Source organism: Dromiciops gliroides, chromosome 6 (assembly GCF_019393635.1).
Source record: "Dromiciops gliroides isolate mDroGli1 chromosome 6, mDroGli1.pri, whole genome shotgun sequence".
NCBI lineage: Eukaryota > Metazoa > Chordata > Mammalia > Microbiotheria > Microbiotheriidae > Dromiciops > Dromiciops gliroides.
The window spans coordinates 114798466-114814920 of NC_057866.1; the positions used below are offsets into that span (position 1 = coordinate 114798466).

Sequence of the window (16455 nt, forward strand, 5' to 3'; positions counted from 1 at the left end):
TAGAGCTGAGTTAGAGAAAATCAAAGCTGACTAACACTAGCCTCTATGGCTTATAGCCTTTACAACATTTAATAAACTCTGAAATCATTTTACATTTTCTGCTTTACTCAGCTTAAGCTTTTTTATGATTTAATATAGGCTCAAGTCAGTTTTTTATTTTTGTATAATTTAGTATGAGTACTGCTCCTAGTTTTGTACATTTGCTTTTGTTGGGCTGTAACAGTCAAGGAAATGGATTAGTATATTAGGTAAGTTTACCTGGGAATGGCCACAGTCCAAAAGAAAAAAAAAAACTGCTTTCAAATCACAAGTATAAGGCTGAAACAAACAAGAGGTCAGATAATAATTTTTAAAGAGGCAAATGCATCTCTGCATTGAAACACGTGAAAGAGTATCTGACCTGGAAGTACTTCTGACATGGATCACTGGGCGCCAGCAATGGATCAGGAAATAGGTTATAATTTGAAATCTGAAAAGAGGGATCATTCAAGAAATTAAAAACCCAATAACCAAAAACATGAAAGGATAAAAAAAAGCATCTCATTAAAAACCTTTTCAAAAATAGTTAGGCATTCTAAATAAAACTTGAAGTACACTCAGCCTTCATAGCATGCCAATATTAAACAGTACCCCCAAAGCCTGCTCACCACATTTTCTCAATTCCACACATACAAATCATATTGTGTAATAACATTTTAATTTTTAAAAAATGTTTCCAGTTTTTTATCTTATTACGACCAAAAAAAAAATCCTAAACCTGACAGTTGGCAAAATTGGATTTATTATTATTTTTTTAATTTGAGAGCACAATAAGAGACTAGATGGAAACTGTCCTCATCTAACCTCCCTCCCCACCAAGAGTTAACAACAAAGATGTCATTTAGCACAGCAATTAGAACAGTGTAAAAAAGAAAAATTGGGCACAGTTCTTCAATTATATTCAAATCCAGAAACCGCACACCTGGAAAGATTATGTTTCTAAAATCTAGTCTACGCCTTTCCAAGTTGGCAATTTTTTAATGAGCATTGTTTCCTACTTTACAATTCAGATAACAGCCTGACAATCTGGTCTATTGACCCACAATATATTTTTAATTATATTTTCATACACTGAGGGTAAGGCTCATTGCTCTGATATAATTAAAAGCACAGGCTTATTCCAAACTGCTTAGAGACAGCAAACAGCAATGGATTGTTCTTCCATGCTGATCTCTTGGCCTGCCTCCTTACTTGTTCTATACCCTTTTCTGGAGGCTTAAAGCAATTTAGTCATTTTTTTAAAGTTCACCTTTCCATGGTCTCTGTTATCAGTCCACGTCTAATTACATACAGGAGACAGAGAGGGAGAGATGAGTGTTTAGAAGAGGAGCTTACAGATGAATGTGTTTGCATGGCAAGTTAAAAAAGGTTAGACCATTAAGATTCTGACGACTCTTTAAAATATACAATTTCCATAGGAAACAGAGTTAATTGATCAACTCTCCACCCTTTACAAAAGCTTTTTTTATCAGATGAAAACAAAAATTAATTTTCTTGTGTTTTCCACTACTGTTCCACAAACACATTCTTCCTATTGTCTTATGTGTGTATGGCAATGCATTATGAAAGAGAGGTTCAAAATGAGATACATTTGGCTAGCCCTCAACCATTTTTTTGCTTTCTAATGAATATGTTACATAATCTAAAACCAGTTTGGAGAAGGCTTTAATATTATAAAATAATTGATATAATCACTCTACTACTTTTACAACTGAGGCTGATGACTATAAGAGCGAAACATACAAATTCATAAATTGGACCTTCTAATCAAGACATTTGCTCATTTTCTTCATTATGGGGAATGTGGAATGGGATTCTAATTCAGCTTTTCTGACACATAAGGCATACTTGTATCCATATGTCCTTTTTTTCTTAAATAATAATACCTAAATGCTAGCTAGGAGACAAAAGACAATGGCTGACCACTCCCCATATTACATTAACAATCCAGTTGTGATTTTAAAGCAAAATATAAAACCATTTAAGTGCAAAGAGCCTGGCAGCGGCTCTTCTCCTTCTAGCCAGGCTCTCAGAAGGCTTATTAATGAAAATCCATATTGCTGATATGCCCCGTGATGATGCTATTAGGGCTAAATAAACTTCCAATCTGGCTGGAGATGAGAGCATTCATGTGAAAACATGAGGACATTTAGATCAAAACAAAACAAAGGGGAAAAAAAAAAACCCACCCATATTCTAAGACAGGAAAAGCAGCTCTATCCTCCTGATGAAGGTAGATAAGGAGACGCTGGCCTTATATATAGCAGAAACTCCCAAACTTAACCAGGCAATAAGCTTTTATTAAGTGCCAGGCATGGGCAGCTAAGTGGTGCAGTGGACAGAGTTCCTGGCCTGGAGTCAGGAAGACTGAGTTCAAATCTGACCTCAGACACTCACTAGCAGTGTGACCCTAGACAAGTCACTTAACCCTGTTTGCCTCAGTTTCCTCATCTGTAAAATGAACAGGAATAGGAAAATGCAAATTACTTCAGTATCTTTGCCAAGAAAACTCCAAACTGAGGCAAAGAGTTGGACATGACTGAAAAAGGACTAAAATGTTGCAGATACCATGCTGAGTGAATTCACATAGCCATAGGGGAAGCAACTTCATTACAACCTCCTGACCAATCAAAACTCTTTATAAAAAAGATATGCTGACTCCTTCCTCTTCTCTATATTCAGTGCTGCCACTCTAATCCAGGACCTTATTCTCTCAAGTATAGAATATTTTGAAGAGGATTCCATTTTGTCTCATTACCTCTATTCTGTTTCTGAACCAACTCGATCTACATATCACATCCAGAAGGTGACTCTTCCTAAAATACCACTTGGTGTGATGCATTCCTCAATGCGTATATTTGCTCAAACATTTTCTTCTCTCTTTCTTTCTTTCTCTCTCTCTCTCTCTCTCTCTCTCTCTCTCTCTCTCTCTCTCTCTCTTTCTTTTTGCAGGGCAATGAGAGTTAAGTGACTTGACCAGGGTCACACAGCTAGTAAGTGGCAAGTGTCTGAGGCCGGATTTGAACTCAGGTCCTCCTGAATCCAGGGCCAGTACTCTATCCACTGTGCCACCTAGCTGCCCCCTGCTCAAACATTTTCAATGGTTCCCCACTGCCTACAGAAATAAGCTCCTTAGTCTGGCTTTTAAGAGACTCCTATTCTGGCCTCTCTTTGTCCCGACAACTATATTCTCACCTAACATGGTGCACTGGATGTGGAGGCAGAAGAATGAGGTTCAAACACTTCTAGGTCACATCCCTGAACAATTTACTGCATCCCTGTAAAATGCAAAATCACTACTTACACTACATATATTAGAGGGTTTTTTAGAATTATTATCAAATGCAATGACTTTGTGTAGAGAATAAAAATAAGACTTTGCGTGGCGTTTTAAAGCTGGCAAAAGCCCTTTCTATACCTTATCTCTTTTGAACCTCACAATAATCTACCAAGTAAGTAATACAGGAATTATTATCCTCCTTTTATATATAAGGACCTGAGATGACATTCAAAGAGGTTAAGAACCAGCCTAAGATCACAGAGCCACTAAATGTGAGAGGCAGAATTTAAACCCAGATCTTCTTGACTCTAAATTGAGTCCTCAGTCCACCATCAGGCTTCTATAAATCCTAAAGATCTATTCATAAAAGCTATTACCATTGCATGAGTCTTTAGAATACCTCCTTATTTTTATCCCCCCCCCTTTTTTCCTTCTGCTTGTGATGCTCTCCCCACTATCATCCATGGAAGTCCTTACCCCTCCTAGAGTCCCATCCCATTCTCTCAAGCTTCTGGCTACAATACTCCCTATTCCAACTTCTAATGCACTTGCTGTTTATACCTTTTACTCATCATTTAGCAGATACCCTATACTTATCATTCATCTTGTTATGTCCACAGCTTGTCCTCCCAACTAAACTGTAAGCTTCTTAAGGACCAGGGACTGCATCTTGTGTGGTTTCTTATCATCAGTACCCAAGTAAACACTGAATAAATGTTGTCTGATGATGTTAAGGAGTCTCCTCTTATCTTCCTTCTTTGTTACTCCCACTCTCTGGTGAAGATGTTTATAAAATGCAACTGAACACAAGAAGACTGGGCCCAAAATAAATCAGCTAGTCCAATAAAGTGTTTACTAAAATATAAAAATATGCTCCAGGACATTGTCTTGTCTTGATGAAATGCACAGCTAAACAAAGACATTGGCTCAGCAAAGTAAGAAGTGTAGAAAACCAGCATCTGCTATTCCAAGGGGACTGGGAGAACAGGTACAATTTTACATTCTGGCCTTGGGTACAACATTACCTAGTTATGGTGCTGACATTCACCACTACCAGACAGATCACTACTATTGAAAAGGGCCTCACCATAGGTACAATTCATGAAGTAACAGAACATCTTCTTTCTGTTTTATCAAGAAGAAGAGAAGCACAGCAGGACAAAGAAATATTGGTAGCGGCCCTTCAAGACCTCCAACTAAAATGGTCACAAACAAGAATGAGATGAAGCCTTAATTTGCTTAACAGGGCCTCTTATATATCTATTAGAGAAAACATAAGAAATGAACTGCCTCATAAAGCAGATGGTCTTCTCTAGTTTCTTAACAAGATAATTAAAGGAAACTAAAGAGCGAGGATCTGCTAAATTGACCACGGAAAATGATTTCATCTGAACCAGACTGTAGGCGTTTCTGAAAAAGGGACTTCCAGTTTCCCCATAAAACTGACACAGGTCATTTGACAACATCTAAATCAAGAAGGGGAGCCATTCCGAGGGCAATTGCTTCCTGGGCAAGATGAACCAATCTGGAAGGCTCTACTAATGAACCAGTTTGGGAGGTGAGGGATTAACATGGCTCCATGGAAAGAGGACTGGAAGGGGTAAGTCAGATATGGATTTGAGTTGTTCCTGCTTCTGCTATGAAATGCTACGAATGTGACTTTAATCAACTTCTCTCATTTCCCCATCTGAAAAATCAGAAATAACACCATAAAGTCTCTTTTCTGCCTTTCAGCAAAAGAAAGATCAAATGGTGGGATTTCAGAGTTATTAGTACTTATGGATAGAACAAAGGAGAAGAATACAACTCAGCTAAACCAAGGTCTCTTTATTTGACCCACAATGCAACTCAGGGGTATGATCAGGGGTATGTATGGTGCTGCTGAGCTATCTCTGGCAGTTTAATGGATGAGAACTCTTTGAGGACTCAGACTGTTTTTTCCATAGTTGTATTGCCTTTTCTTTGTGGAAGTGCCAGGCATTCAGCAGATGCCTAATAAATGCTTGCTGAATTTAGGTGAATAAGAACCAGAAAATGTACTTGTCATATAGGTTTATTCCTGGAAGGGAAACTTCTTTTTAAAAGATGAGTACAAGGTCAGAAACGGAATCTTCCAAATCAGGTAGTATGCCAACTGGTGGGAATGGTGTTAGAGGAATTCTTCAAGAGAGAAAGCCTCTACTGTATCTTCTGTTATTAGGCATCTGAGCATCCTTATGCTATATGGCAGAATGAACAGAAGGTTAAAATTGGTGTCTGCAATCCCACTTCTGTCATTTGTTACTTCTGTTATTTTGGGCAGTTAACTTGTCAGGGTCTCTGTTTCTTCATATGTAAAATGGGGTGATAATACCTGTATATGTCACAAGGCTGTTGTGAAATTCAAGTGAATCTGTGATTTCATTGATGTGGGTATGCCTTCCAAAGATGCAGGTTGAAACCCTTTCATAAATACTATGTAAATGGAGGTTTTTTCTTTAATAAACATGTAGTTGTGTTACTGATTAGGGAATTAAATACAAAGTAACTCGATGTGAATGGAATATTTTGTAGCTCAATATTCAAGGGTAATATCATTCCATAGAGTTGTGACACAGCCCAAGACACAAACTGTTGGCCAGTTATTTACTCATGCGTTCTTAGGACATATCAAATCAATTAATAAATAAACATTTATTAAGAGCCTACTATGTGCCAGGCATTGCACATACTGAACATTGTTACACTGTCAACATGGAGCATGGCTCAGCTTGAGTTTTAAGTTCAACACTTAGAATTTTACAATATCCTTAAAGGAAATAAAACTTCCTCAAAGCTGTTAAATCAAGTTTACCATACGATTTCTTGATTTGTTTTGTTTGTTTTCTAGAGTTTTTGTTCAGTCATTTGATGATAGCCTCAAACTCCATTAATTATTTTAGGCGTTTGATAATTTAATAATCAATACTGTTCTTCACAAGCTTTTACCTTTGGTAATGGAAGGGGTAGCCCCTGGTTTATAAAATAAGCTCTTTTTGAAACACAGTTCATTTTCTTAAAATAATTAATGTTTCGTACTTTAGCACAACTTCATTTTTATTACCTTTATTATTTAGCAAAAGCATATATTTAGTTATTAAGTATCATTTATTAATAAGAACTGTTTTTGTTTTAGTATCAAAGAAAACCTTCTGACCAAAAAGTATTTTTTAGAAATAAGTTCAAAGCACAATTACTTTTATTTATTATTTCCTAGGTGCTTTAACACAAATTAGCTTTAGGCTAATGACAATGATAAAATCTTCAACTTATTTTGTCATTATATAGTTTAAATAGAATGAAAACAATCAGATTTTACAAATTCATTTTATTTTTTGCTTAATGTCATCTTTCCTATTTCAGTACTCATGGATATGTGCTTTTTTGGTGTGGTGCGCTTCTTCCATTAACTGGTTAGATGCTCTTGTCAGAGGCCAAAAGATTTATCCCCCAAGACCAATTTAGTGATAAAACTCTCTCAATTTAGCTAAGTTTGTTACCAGACTACATAGAAACAGTCTCTCATGAGGTAATAATGAAGTCTGCATCTCTTTAATATTTCCAGAACATGCGTTTGTTTGGCATGGCTTTAGTGAATGAACCCAGAGTCCCCTCTATACCAGAAAGAGGGGGAAGAATACTTTTCTAAGAAAAAGGACACTAAGTCATTGAATTTCAGCAGAAGGTCATTTTCTGATAAGGAGTAGAGCTCTTCTGGTTATTGTAGCTCAATGGTATCCATAGTCCATTATCAGAGCAGGTCTTCCAACATTTCATGACTTGGAATGAAATACAGTATTTGGGTCATTCCATCTCCTAATCATCTAAGTGACCCATTACATTAGATTAGACTTGTGCAGAAGGGGAAAGAGGAAAGTGGAAGACATTGGTAGGGAAGTGATTATAGGTGATATTCTTACTGATAAAGAGTTACGGCCTGTTTTCATTTGTGCAGCCATACTAGCCATAAATACTCCAGGTCCTTGAAAGAATCATGACACATAAAAATCAAGGCAAGGTTATTATCGGGAAATGGAGGAGGTAACAATGGACTGAAGTCGGAAGGCTGAGTTGGTTGTCTATATCAATCACTTACTAGTTGTGGTACCTTATCTATAAGACAGTAATTTCCCTGCCTGTCTCATAGGATTGCTGTAATAATAAAAGGAGATAAACCCACGTGAATGAGAATACCATATATTAGCAAATATTTTATAATAGTCAATGTGTTATTGTAGAAAGCCACTGGATTTGTACGATGTACATGAATTCCAATCCTGACTGCTGCTTACTTACTACTTCTATGATCTTGGTGTCACCTGACCTTTGGTGTTAGAAAGCCCTAAGGTTTTGATCATATCATATTGTTATGGTCATGTCAGGCCTTTACTCAAAAAGCATTTAGTCGCTCCCCATTACATGCCAGGGGACAGGTAGGTGGCACAGTAGATAGTGAGCCAGACCTGGAGTCAGGAAGACCTGAGTTCAAATCCAGTCCCGGACACTTAATGTATGACTTTGGGGCAAGTCCCTTAACCCTATTTGCCTCAGTTTCCTCTTCTATAAAATGGAGCTAGAGAAGGAAATGGCAAACCATTCTAGTCCCTTTGCCAAGAAAACCCCAATAGGGTCACAGAGTCAGACATGAGTGAAAGACTGAACAGCAACAAATTACTAGGACAAACAAGATTTATATTCCATCTGGCATTTTAGGTCCTAAAAATATTGGCACCACCATTACTTTAATGCCCTGCTCCTGTTTCCTATGCCTTTCCATTCTCTATGCTTATAAAATTCTCCCTCCCTTCTCCACCTATTGTATTTTACTTACATATTAAAGTCCACCTTCATTAACAAAAATCCTCTTTATTTTCTTGTTGATAATCTTATATAGTTTCTTTGCTTTGTAACTAATAACCTCATGCAATATTTTATATTATAGTCATCTGAATTTGTGTCTTAAGTCATTACTAGAGTAGAAGTTCCCTGAGGTCTTTGCCATCTGTCTGTCTCAGCATCTGGTAAAGTGCTTTGGATATATTGAGTACACAAAAAAGGTTTCAATGACTCCGTTTCATTTCGTTTCCTTTCCCCTTTCCTTTCCTTTCCCCTTTCCTTTCCTTTCCCCTTTCCTTTCCTTTCCCCTTTCCTTTCCTTTCCCTTTCCTTTCCTTTCCCCTTTCCTTTCCTTTTCCTTTCCTTTCCTTTCCTTTCCTTTCCTTTCCTTTCCTTTCCTGTTCCTTTTCCTTTCCTTTCCTTTCCTTTCCTTTCCTTTCCTTTCCTTTCCTTTCCTTTCCTTTCCTTTCCTTTCCTTTCCTTTCCTTTCCTTGGAAGGAAAAAGGGAGTCATTGAAACCTTTTCTTAAATGCTCAGAAGAAAACTGTACATACCCTCTGACCCAGCATACCTCTACTAAGTCTGTATCCCAAAGAGATCAAAGAAAAGAGAAAAGAACCTATTTGCCCACAAATGTTTACAGCAGCTCTTTTTTATGTGGTGCCAAGAATTAGAAACTGCGAGGATGCCCACCAATTGGGTAATAGATAAACATGCTGTGGAAAATGACTGTGATCGAATACTATTGTGCTATAAGATATGATAAAGGGGATGGTTTCAGAAAAACCTGGGAAGACTAAAATGAACTGATACAGAATGAAGTGAGAAGAACCAGGAGGTCATTGTACACAGTAACAGCAATATCGTAATATTGATTAACTGTGAAAGACTTAGCTACTCTGATGAAGACACTTTAGAAGAACTCATGATTAAAAATGCTATTCCCTTCCAGAAAGAGAATTGATGAACTTTAAGTACAAACTGAAGTATAATTTTCTGTTTTCTTGCCTTTTTTCCAGCATGGATAATATGAGAATGTTTTGCATGACTTCATTCATATAATTAATGTCATATTGCTTGCTTTGTCAGTGGGGGGGAGGGGTGGAAGGGAGAGAATTTGGATCTCAGTTTTTTTAAAAGAATGTCTAAAAAATAAATAATAAAATTTTAGGGTGCTGAGAAGAGAAGGGAAGCCAGAAGGGAACAAAGACAAATGGATCTGCACTGAAAGTTACACGTAGAATTTATTATATACTTAAAAGGAAACGCAAACTGAACATGATCAAAATTTGTAGTTTCACATACAATTTCTCCTTTTCTAGTCTATTTTACTGTGAAAATATGTGTTTTAATTGGTATTTCTTAAGTTTAGAATTTTTTAAATGGCATCAACAAATCTGACTCTTAACCTAATGAACCATGTGCAAGTCACAGAATCATGGGACCTCGGTTGAAAGCAGTCACAGAGGCTCTCTTTCCCAACCTGTGCTTGCATGAGGATCCCCTCTAACCATATCTACTAAATGGTCACCTTACTTTTGCTTGATGATCTCCATGAGGAGGAACCCACTACCTCCCTAGGCTGTTCTTTCCAGTTTAGATAGCTCTACTTGCCAGAAAATGTTTCCTTTCAGAAAAAAAGCTAACCTTTCTTCCATGAATCACCTTCAAATACTTGAGAAGAGCAATCAGTTATTCCTGAAGGCTTTTCACAGAAGAGGCTGAACATTCTTGTGTTGTTCAACTGCTTCCCATATAGCAGGACTTAAAGGTCCTCCAAGAACCTGATCCGTCTCCTCTGGATGCTGCACCCTTAACAATGTCCTTTCTAAAATGTACCAAGCAAAACTGACCACAACAATCCAGATTGGTCTGATCAGAGCTAAGTACAGTGGCATGGTCTAAAACACACACACACACACACACACACACACACACACACACACACGGCATGTGTGCGCACGCACACCCTTGGATACTATGCCTCTTTTATCTCATACCTGGGAAGCTGATTTTTTAAAAAAAATTAACACAGAGTAAGATTTATACTTCCCTCTGTGAGTTCCTCTATTGGATTCAGTCCAATATGAAAGTCCATCAAACATTTTTGGGATCCCAAATGGCATCCAATGTTGTTAGCTGCCTTTGTGTATCCACAAATTTAATAAGCACAAGATAGATCTATTGAAGTCACTGATAAAAATGCCAAACTGTCCAGGCCCATGCACATTCTTTTTTTTTTTTTTTTTTGGTGGGGCAATGAGGGTTAAGTGACTTGCCCAGGGTCACACTGCTAGTAAGTGTCAAGTGTCTGAGGCTGATTTGAACTCAGGTCCTCCTGAATCCAGGGCCAGTGCTTTATCCACTGCACCACCTAGCCGCCCTCACCCATGAACATTCTAAGGCACTCAACTCCCTTCTGCCTGCAGTCTATACCTGGAAGAGCACTGACCCTCGGGAGTCAGAGGGGCTACTTATTATCAGCTGGGTTACCTCAGCCCAGGACAAGTATGCTTCATTCCCCTCCCAGGTATGCTTCCTACTCGCCAGACTTTACCACTAAGACTCATCTACTGCCACACCCTGGAAATATCCTCTGTGCCTGGGTCTTTTTTCACAGAACCCTCCCATGCCCCCTTCTCTCTTTGGTAATCCTTCTCCCCTTCCTTCCTAACCTCTTTCCTTTCCGCTCCCAGTTATGTGATGTCTGTCTCTATTAGAATGTAAGCTCCTTGAAGGCAGGGGCTGTTTTTGCTTGTATGTGTATCCCCAGGGCTCAGCAACAGAGCCTGGTACATAATGAGTACTTAATAAATATTTGTTGTATGTCGCCTGCCTGCCTGGGCTAAGTCATGTGGCATCCCTAGGCCTCTGTGAAATGAGAGGACTGGACTGAATGCCCCCTGAAGTCCTTTCTCGATCTATAATCCTAGTAAACTTCAAGTTGGCAATAAATTAATGACTCTTCGGTTTAGTTATTCAACTAGTGCCAAATCCACTTGACCACTACTGTCTACCCCTATATCTTTCCATCTTTTTCAACTGTGGCCTCAAACACTCACGGGCTGTGTGACTCCAGGCAAAGTCTTTTAAACCTGGTTGTCTCAGCTTCTTTACCTATAAAATGGGGATAACAGCGCCTACCCCTAGAGATTGTTGTGAAAATAAAATAAAATTTGTAAAGAGCTTTGCAAACCTTCAAGCATTCTACAAATGCTAGCCATCATTGTTGTTAGCTATTATTCATCACAAGAATAGCATGGGAAACTTTTTTTTTAAACCTACTAAATTGTATGTACAGTGTCTCCTTGATCTATCAGTCCAAATCTTTCTGAGCCTTCGTTTTCTCCATCTTTAGACTGGGGAAAATAAACCTTGTACCAGGCCTTCCCTCTTGGAGTTTTTACAAGGAAAGTCTTCAAACCTTAGAGCATGTAAATATGAATTATTATTATGTATTACTCTTAATCGGGCATTGCAGGAGGTGCAGAATCTGTTGCAGGAAGTAGTTCTTGTCTTTTTTGCCCCTCCATCATACATCCAATAAATGCTCTCTTTCACCTCTGTCCTCTTGGCAATACTCTATTCCCCCTGCCTGGGACCCTTCCCTTTTCCCAGTGATTCAGGTCTTCCATTAAAACTCAACTCAGAGATGACCTAACTGCAAAGGTCAGCAGAGCAAGCTGACCCTGCCAATAATTCTTTGGCATCCATATTCCTCTGGCACTTGTGGGGTCTAATTCTATTCTTTTTCTCTGGTAGATGTTCTCATTTTTAGTTTTCTTGTGTTGTGTGCATTCAACAAAAGGATAAAAAACTTCAGGGCACAGGCCACGTGCTAGGTCTCTTCTCTGACCTCCCCATCTCTACCCAGCACAATTTTTGTTGTTTAGCTATTTCTTAGTCGTGTCCTACTCCTTATGACCCCATTTGGGGTTTTCTTGGCAAAGATATTAGAGTGGTTGGCCTTTTCCTTCTCCAGCTCATTTCACAGGTGAGGAGACTGAAGCAAACAAGGTTCCATGATTTGCCTAGAGTCACATGGCTAATAGGGTTCTGAGGCCAGATTTGAACTCAGGAAGATGAGGTAGGGTTTTGTTTTGTTTTTTTAATTTTAATTTTTTGCGGGGCAATGAGGGTTAAGGGACTTGCCCAGGGTCACAAAGCTAGTAAGTGTCAAGTGTCTGAGGCCAGATTTGAACTCAGGTCTTCCTGAACCCAGGGCCGGTGTTTTATCCATTGCGCCACCCTAGCTGCCCCCGAGTAGGCTTTTAATAATTTTGTGTTGAAGGACTAAATCAATAGTATGCGTTTCTTAGAAAAGCTCAGGGAAAAAATTAGATATATTAGCTTATGGCTATACCTGAAGATGACTTGTAATAGTGGCATTATAGGGAACAGAAATCTAACTGGTCTATGTATGCTATGGAAATACAAGTCCCAGTCCCAGATTCCATGTTTTCTTCTCACTTGGGTATTTTTTTTTTCAGGACTCTCATTCACTTTATCTTCGAATGATTTCTTTCTGTTCCTCTGCATTTCAGGTTTCTGCCCTCTATTCCCAGCAACAGACCAGCTTCCCTTTCTGTAGAATGCTCACAGAGGTTAAGGATCACCAACCCACATTAGTGTCATAACTATGTTTCAAAGATGATGTCTCTGGAATTAGGGATGAAATGAAACTTTCTTTAAACAAAGGGTGCATTTTTTATTTTGTTTTTTGGGGTTTGTTTTTTGTTTTGCAGGCAATGAGGATTAAGTGACTTGCCCAGGGTCACACATCTAGTAAGTGTCAACGTGTCTGAGGGCAGATTTGAACTCAGGTCCTCCTAAATTAAGGACCCATGCTTTATCCACTGTGCCACCTAGCTGCCCCCTAGGAAGCATTTTTTAACAAGGAAAAGTAAGTTGCCTGGCCCAATTAAGCCTAAAATCTACTTTCCCAGACAAATGAAGAAAAAAAAATTAGAGAGAATAAAAAGACAAAAGTTCAGTCTCAGGGACCCTAAAGGAAAGGCTAATTTAATTGTTCCTGAAGCTTAAAGTTGCATCCTTTCATCCAGAAGATCTTGATTTGGGGTCCAAGTTGGGCTCAGATAGATTTCAGGGGGTCCACAAATTTGAATGGAAAAGAATGTATCTTCATTTTTTTTCCTAAACACTAACTGAAATTTAACATTTCCTTAAATTATAATTTTTCAAAAAATATCCCAAGAAAGGCTCTCTCTGTTTCACCAGACTGGAAAAGGGGGCCAAAACACATACACACACAGTTAAGAACCTCTTCTTTAATCCTCTATCCTAATCTCTTCTCCCTGAGCTCTCTACTACATAGCAGTTAAGGATACAAACAACCAACAGTCCAATTGAATTAAGGGAGTAAGCCACAGGAAAAAAGTGTATTTAGTACTACCTACCAGGGGCCACCTGCCATGAAACCAGCCCTTTATTGGGACTTCCCATCAATCCAAGTAGCAAAAAATTCAGAGCTATCTTTGACTCCTCTCCCTATATGCCATTTCTCTCCATACCAAATCAAGTCAACAAGCGTGTATTGAATGCTATTGTTATTGTTCAGTAAATCAATTGTATCCAGTTCTTTGTGACCCTGTGGACCAACTGTCCATGGGGTTTTCTTGGAAAAGATACCAGACTGAAGAAAAAAAAAAAGATACTATACTGGCTTGTCACTTCCTTCTCCAATGAATCTTTTTGTCAGGCAACCAGAGGTTAAGTGACTTGTCGAGGGCCACAAAGCTAGGAAGTATCTGGGGCAGCATTTGAACTCAGGTTTTCAAAAGACTCTAGGTCCAGTCCTCCATCCATTGAGCCACCAGCTGCATCAAGCATTTATTGTATACCATATACCAGGCACCATGATAAGCACTGGATATATGAAGAAAGGCAACCTCCTTCCCTCTAAAAAACTCTTATGGGCTAACAGATTTAAGAAATCTAATGAGGGAGACATATTAATATTAATTAGTGTTAACTAGATTAATAGTCAATTTATGAAGTCTTGACTAGTTTTTCTTCAAAACATCTTTCTCATCCATCCCTCTTCCCCCTTTTCTATTCTTACTGCCACCAGCATCTAGAACAGAGTTATTCATGCCTCAACTATTGCAATCACTTCTTTACTGGTCTCCATGCTCTCTACTCCAATAAATCATTACACTACTACCAGATTAAATTTCTTAAAGTACAGTTTCAATCATATTCTCTCACACACAACACTTGTGGTTATGTGGAACCATGGTTTCTTAATGACTATCAAATTCAATTTTAAAAGACTCTCAACCTGGCATTCAGGGTCCTCCTAAGTATGGTCCCATCCTATTATTCACCTTAAATATATCATGATTTTGACAAACTGGGCTAAGCATTATTACTGCAACACTCCCATTGTTTATTCTCCTCAGAGCCTTGACTTATGCCACTTCCTTTTCCTGAAGGTTCTTCCCACCATATCTTTCACTGTGGTATTGGGGTGAAACCATATTTTCAAAGGTGTGATTATTCCCCTGTCACCCTCTAGCTCACCATCAAACATTCCCCAATGAAGCCAACTCAGATCTAGTGAGGCCCAGGACCAATCATCCATCACCACCCTTTCCCTAGCCCTATTTCTGAGGCATGACCTTCCCTTCACAATATTCATCCCCCAAAATTACGTTTCTGTAGACTCAAAGAAGGGCATGGGGTCATTTACCCATCATGAAACTACAGGGCATGGATGAAGGGATGGGTCAGTCTAGTGGACAGAGACTTTTTTTTTTTTTGGTGTGAGGCAATTGGGGTTAAGTGACTTGCCCAGGGTCACACAGCTAGTAAGTGTTAAGTGTCTGAGGCCGGATTTGAACTCAGGTACTCCTGACTCCAGGGTCGGTGCTCTATCCACTGTGCCACCTAGCTGCCCCCTGTTTTGTTTTATTGGTGTGGCGATTGTGGTTAAGTGTCTTGTCCAGGGTCACACAGTCAGTAAGTGTTAAGTGTCTGAAACCGGATTTGAACTCAGATCCTCCTGAATCCAGGGCTGGTGCTCTATCCACTGCGCCACCTAGCTGCCTCTCTCATTCTGTTCTACAGAACAGTTTACCTCTCTGGGAGACAGGATGGTACAGTGGAAAGGGCATTGGATATGAAGTCAGAGTATTTTAGTATAAATTCCAGCTCTGCCACTTCATGTCTATGTGACTTTAGACAAGTCATTATTCCTCAATTGTCTCATCTGTAAAAATAATCAGACTAGATTGGATGGTCTCTAAAGCTCCTCTCCAACTCTTAATATCAGTGTCCTCTGATCCTAATAGTGCAGAAGGGTCTACAAAGTTTTCTAAAATTACATTCTGATGGAATTTGGCCACCAGAAATTTGGAAACAGAAAACTTAGTATTACCATTATCTTCAAATCAAATAAAGCCCCTCAAAGCTTTAAATTGTCACAATTCCAGGCTATTTACGTTATCTCCCTCCAGTAATGTTCTGGCTTCCTATGAAGCCGTAAATAGACACAATCTATTTCATCAGTAACCTGACTACGGCTATCATAAAAATGGCAATGAGGAAGATAACGCCCATGAAGTATGGTTCATTGGCACCTCTTTCTGACAAGTGCACATGAATGACTTCATTTATACTAAGGATTAAATTTCAAGTCCACAACTCATCACTGCCATTTATGAAAATCTTTTGGTATAAGTTAGGTATTGTTTTCATAGCCTATACTGGAACTTCCCAAAAGCTGTTTTTATATACTTTAGGAAGTAATTCCAGATCTAAGTGTACATTAAAGTGTCAACCATCGCAGAGAATGAAGATTATCACCACTTTTATATTCATGCTCTAAAACTCTATCACGGTAACTTATGTAATGGTGTACACTGTCCTTGCAAACCAAATGCCAGTTCCCCACATCGATTAACTTGGGATGTTTTTATTATAAAGGCTGAAACTCCCATGCAGATAATTACATTTTTAAAACATCTACTATCACTTTCTCCTCTGTGCCCAAGTGTAAACTAGCAATATGACTAGACGGCAGGAGAAGAACCTAATTGCTTAAGAACCTTGACTCACAGCCCAGAGAGGTAGAGTTCAGTGGTTTTGCCTAAGGCAAGATCTGGGTCATTCTAGCACCAGGTCTATCCTGGAAAACACCAGACAGGAGGGAAGAACATTTCCTTAAGCTTCTCAACTTCCAGACCGATCTCCCTTCTTTCCTCAGGATTGGCTATCTAACCGTCTGGTCCAGCTTCGTATGTTGGCTGGCCTTGTACTGAC

General features: G+C 38.8%; 1 protein-coding gene across 8 annotated transcripts in view; it reads right to left on the reverse strand.

Moving 5' to 3' along the window:
- Positions 1-16455, reverse strand: part of APBB2 (amyloid beta precursor protein binding family B member 2) — a 432194-nt gene that overhangs the window by 237883 nt on the left and 177856 nt on the right. For 3 of the 8 annotated variants that reach the window (XM_043970488.1, XM_043970486.1, XM_043970487.1), the window contains one exon: positions 401-469. The exons of the other annotated variants lie outside the window; for them this stretch is intronic. In XM_043970488.1, coding sequence (XP_043826423.1) covers positions 401-419 — 19 coding nt within the window. In that variant the 5' untranslated portion in view covers positions 420-469. The remainder of the gene's footprint in view (positions 1-400; positions 470-16455) is intronic. 8 annotated transcript variants of the gene reach the window in all.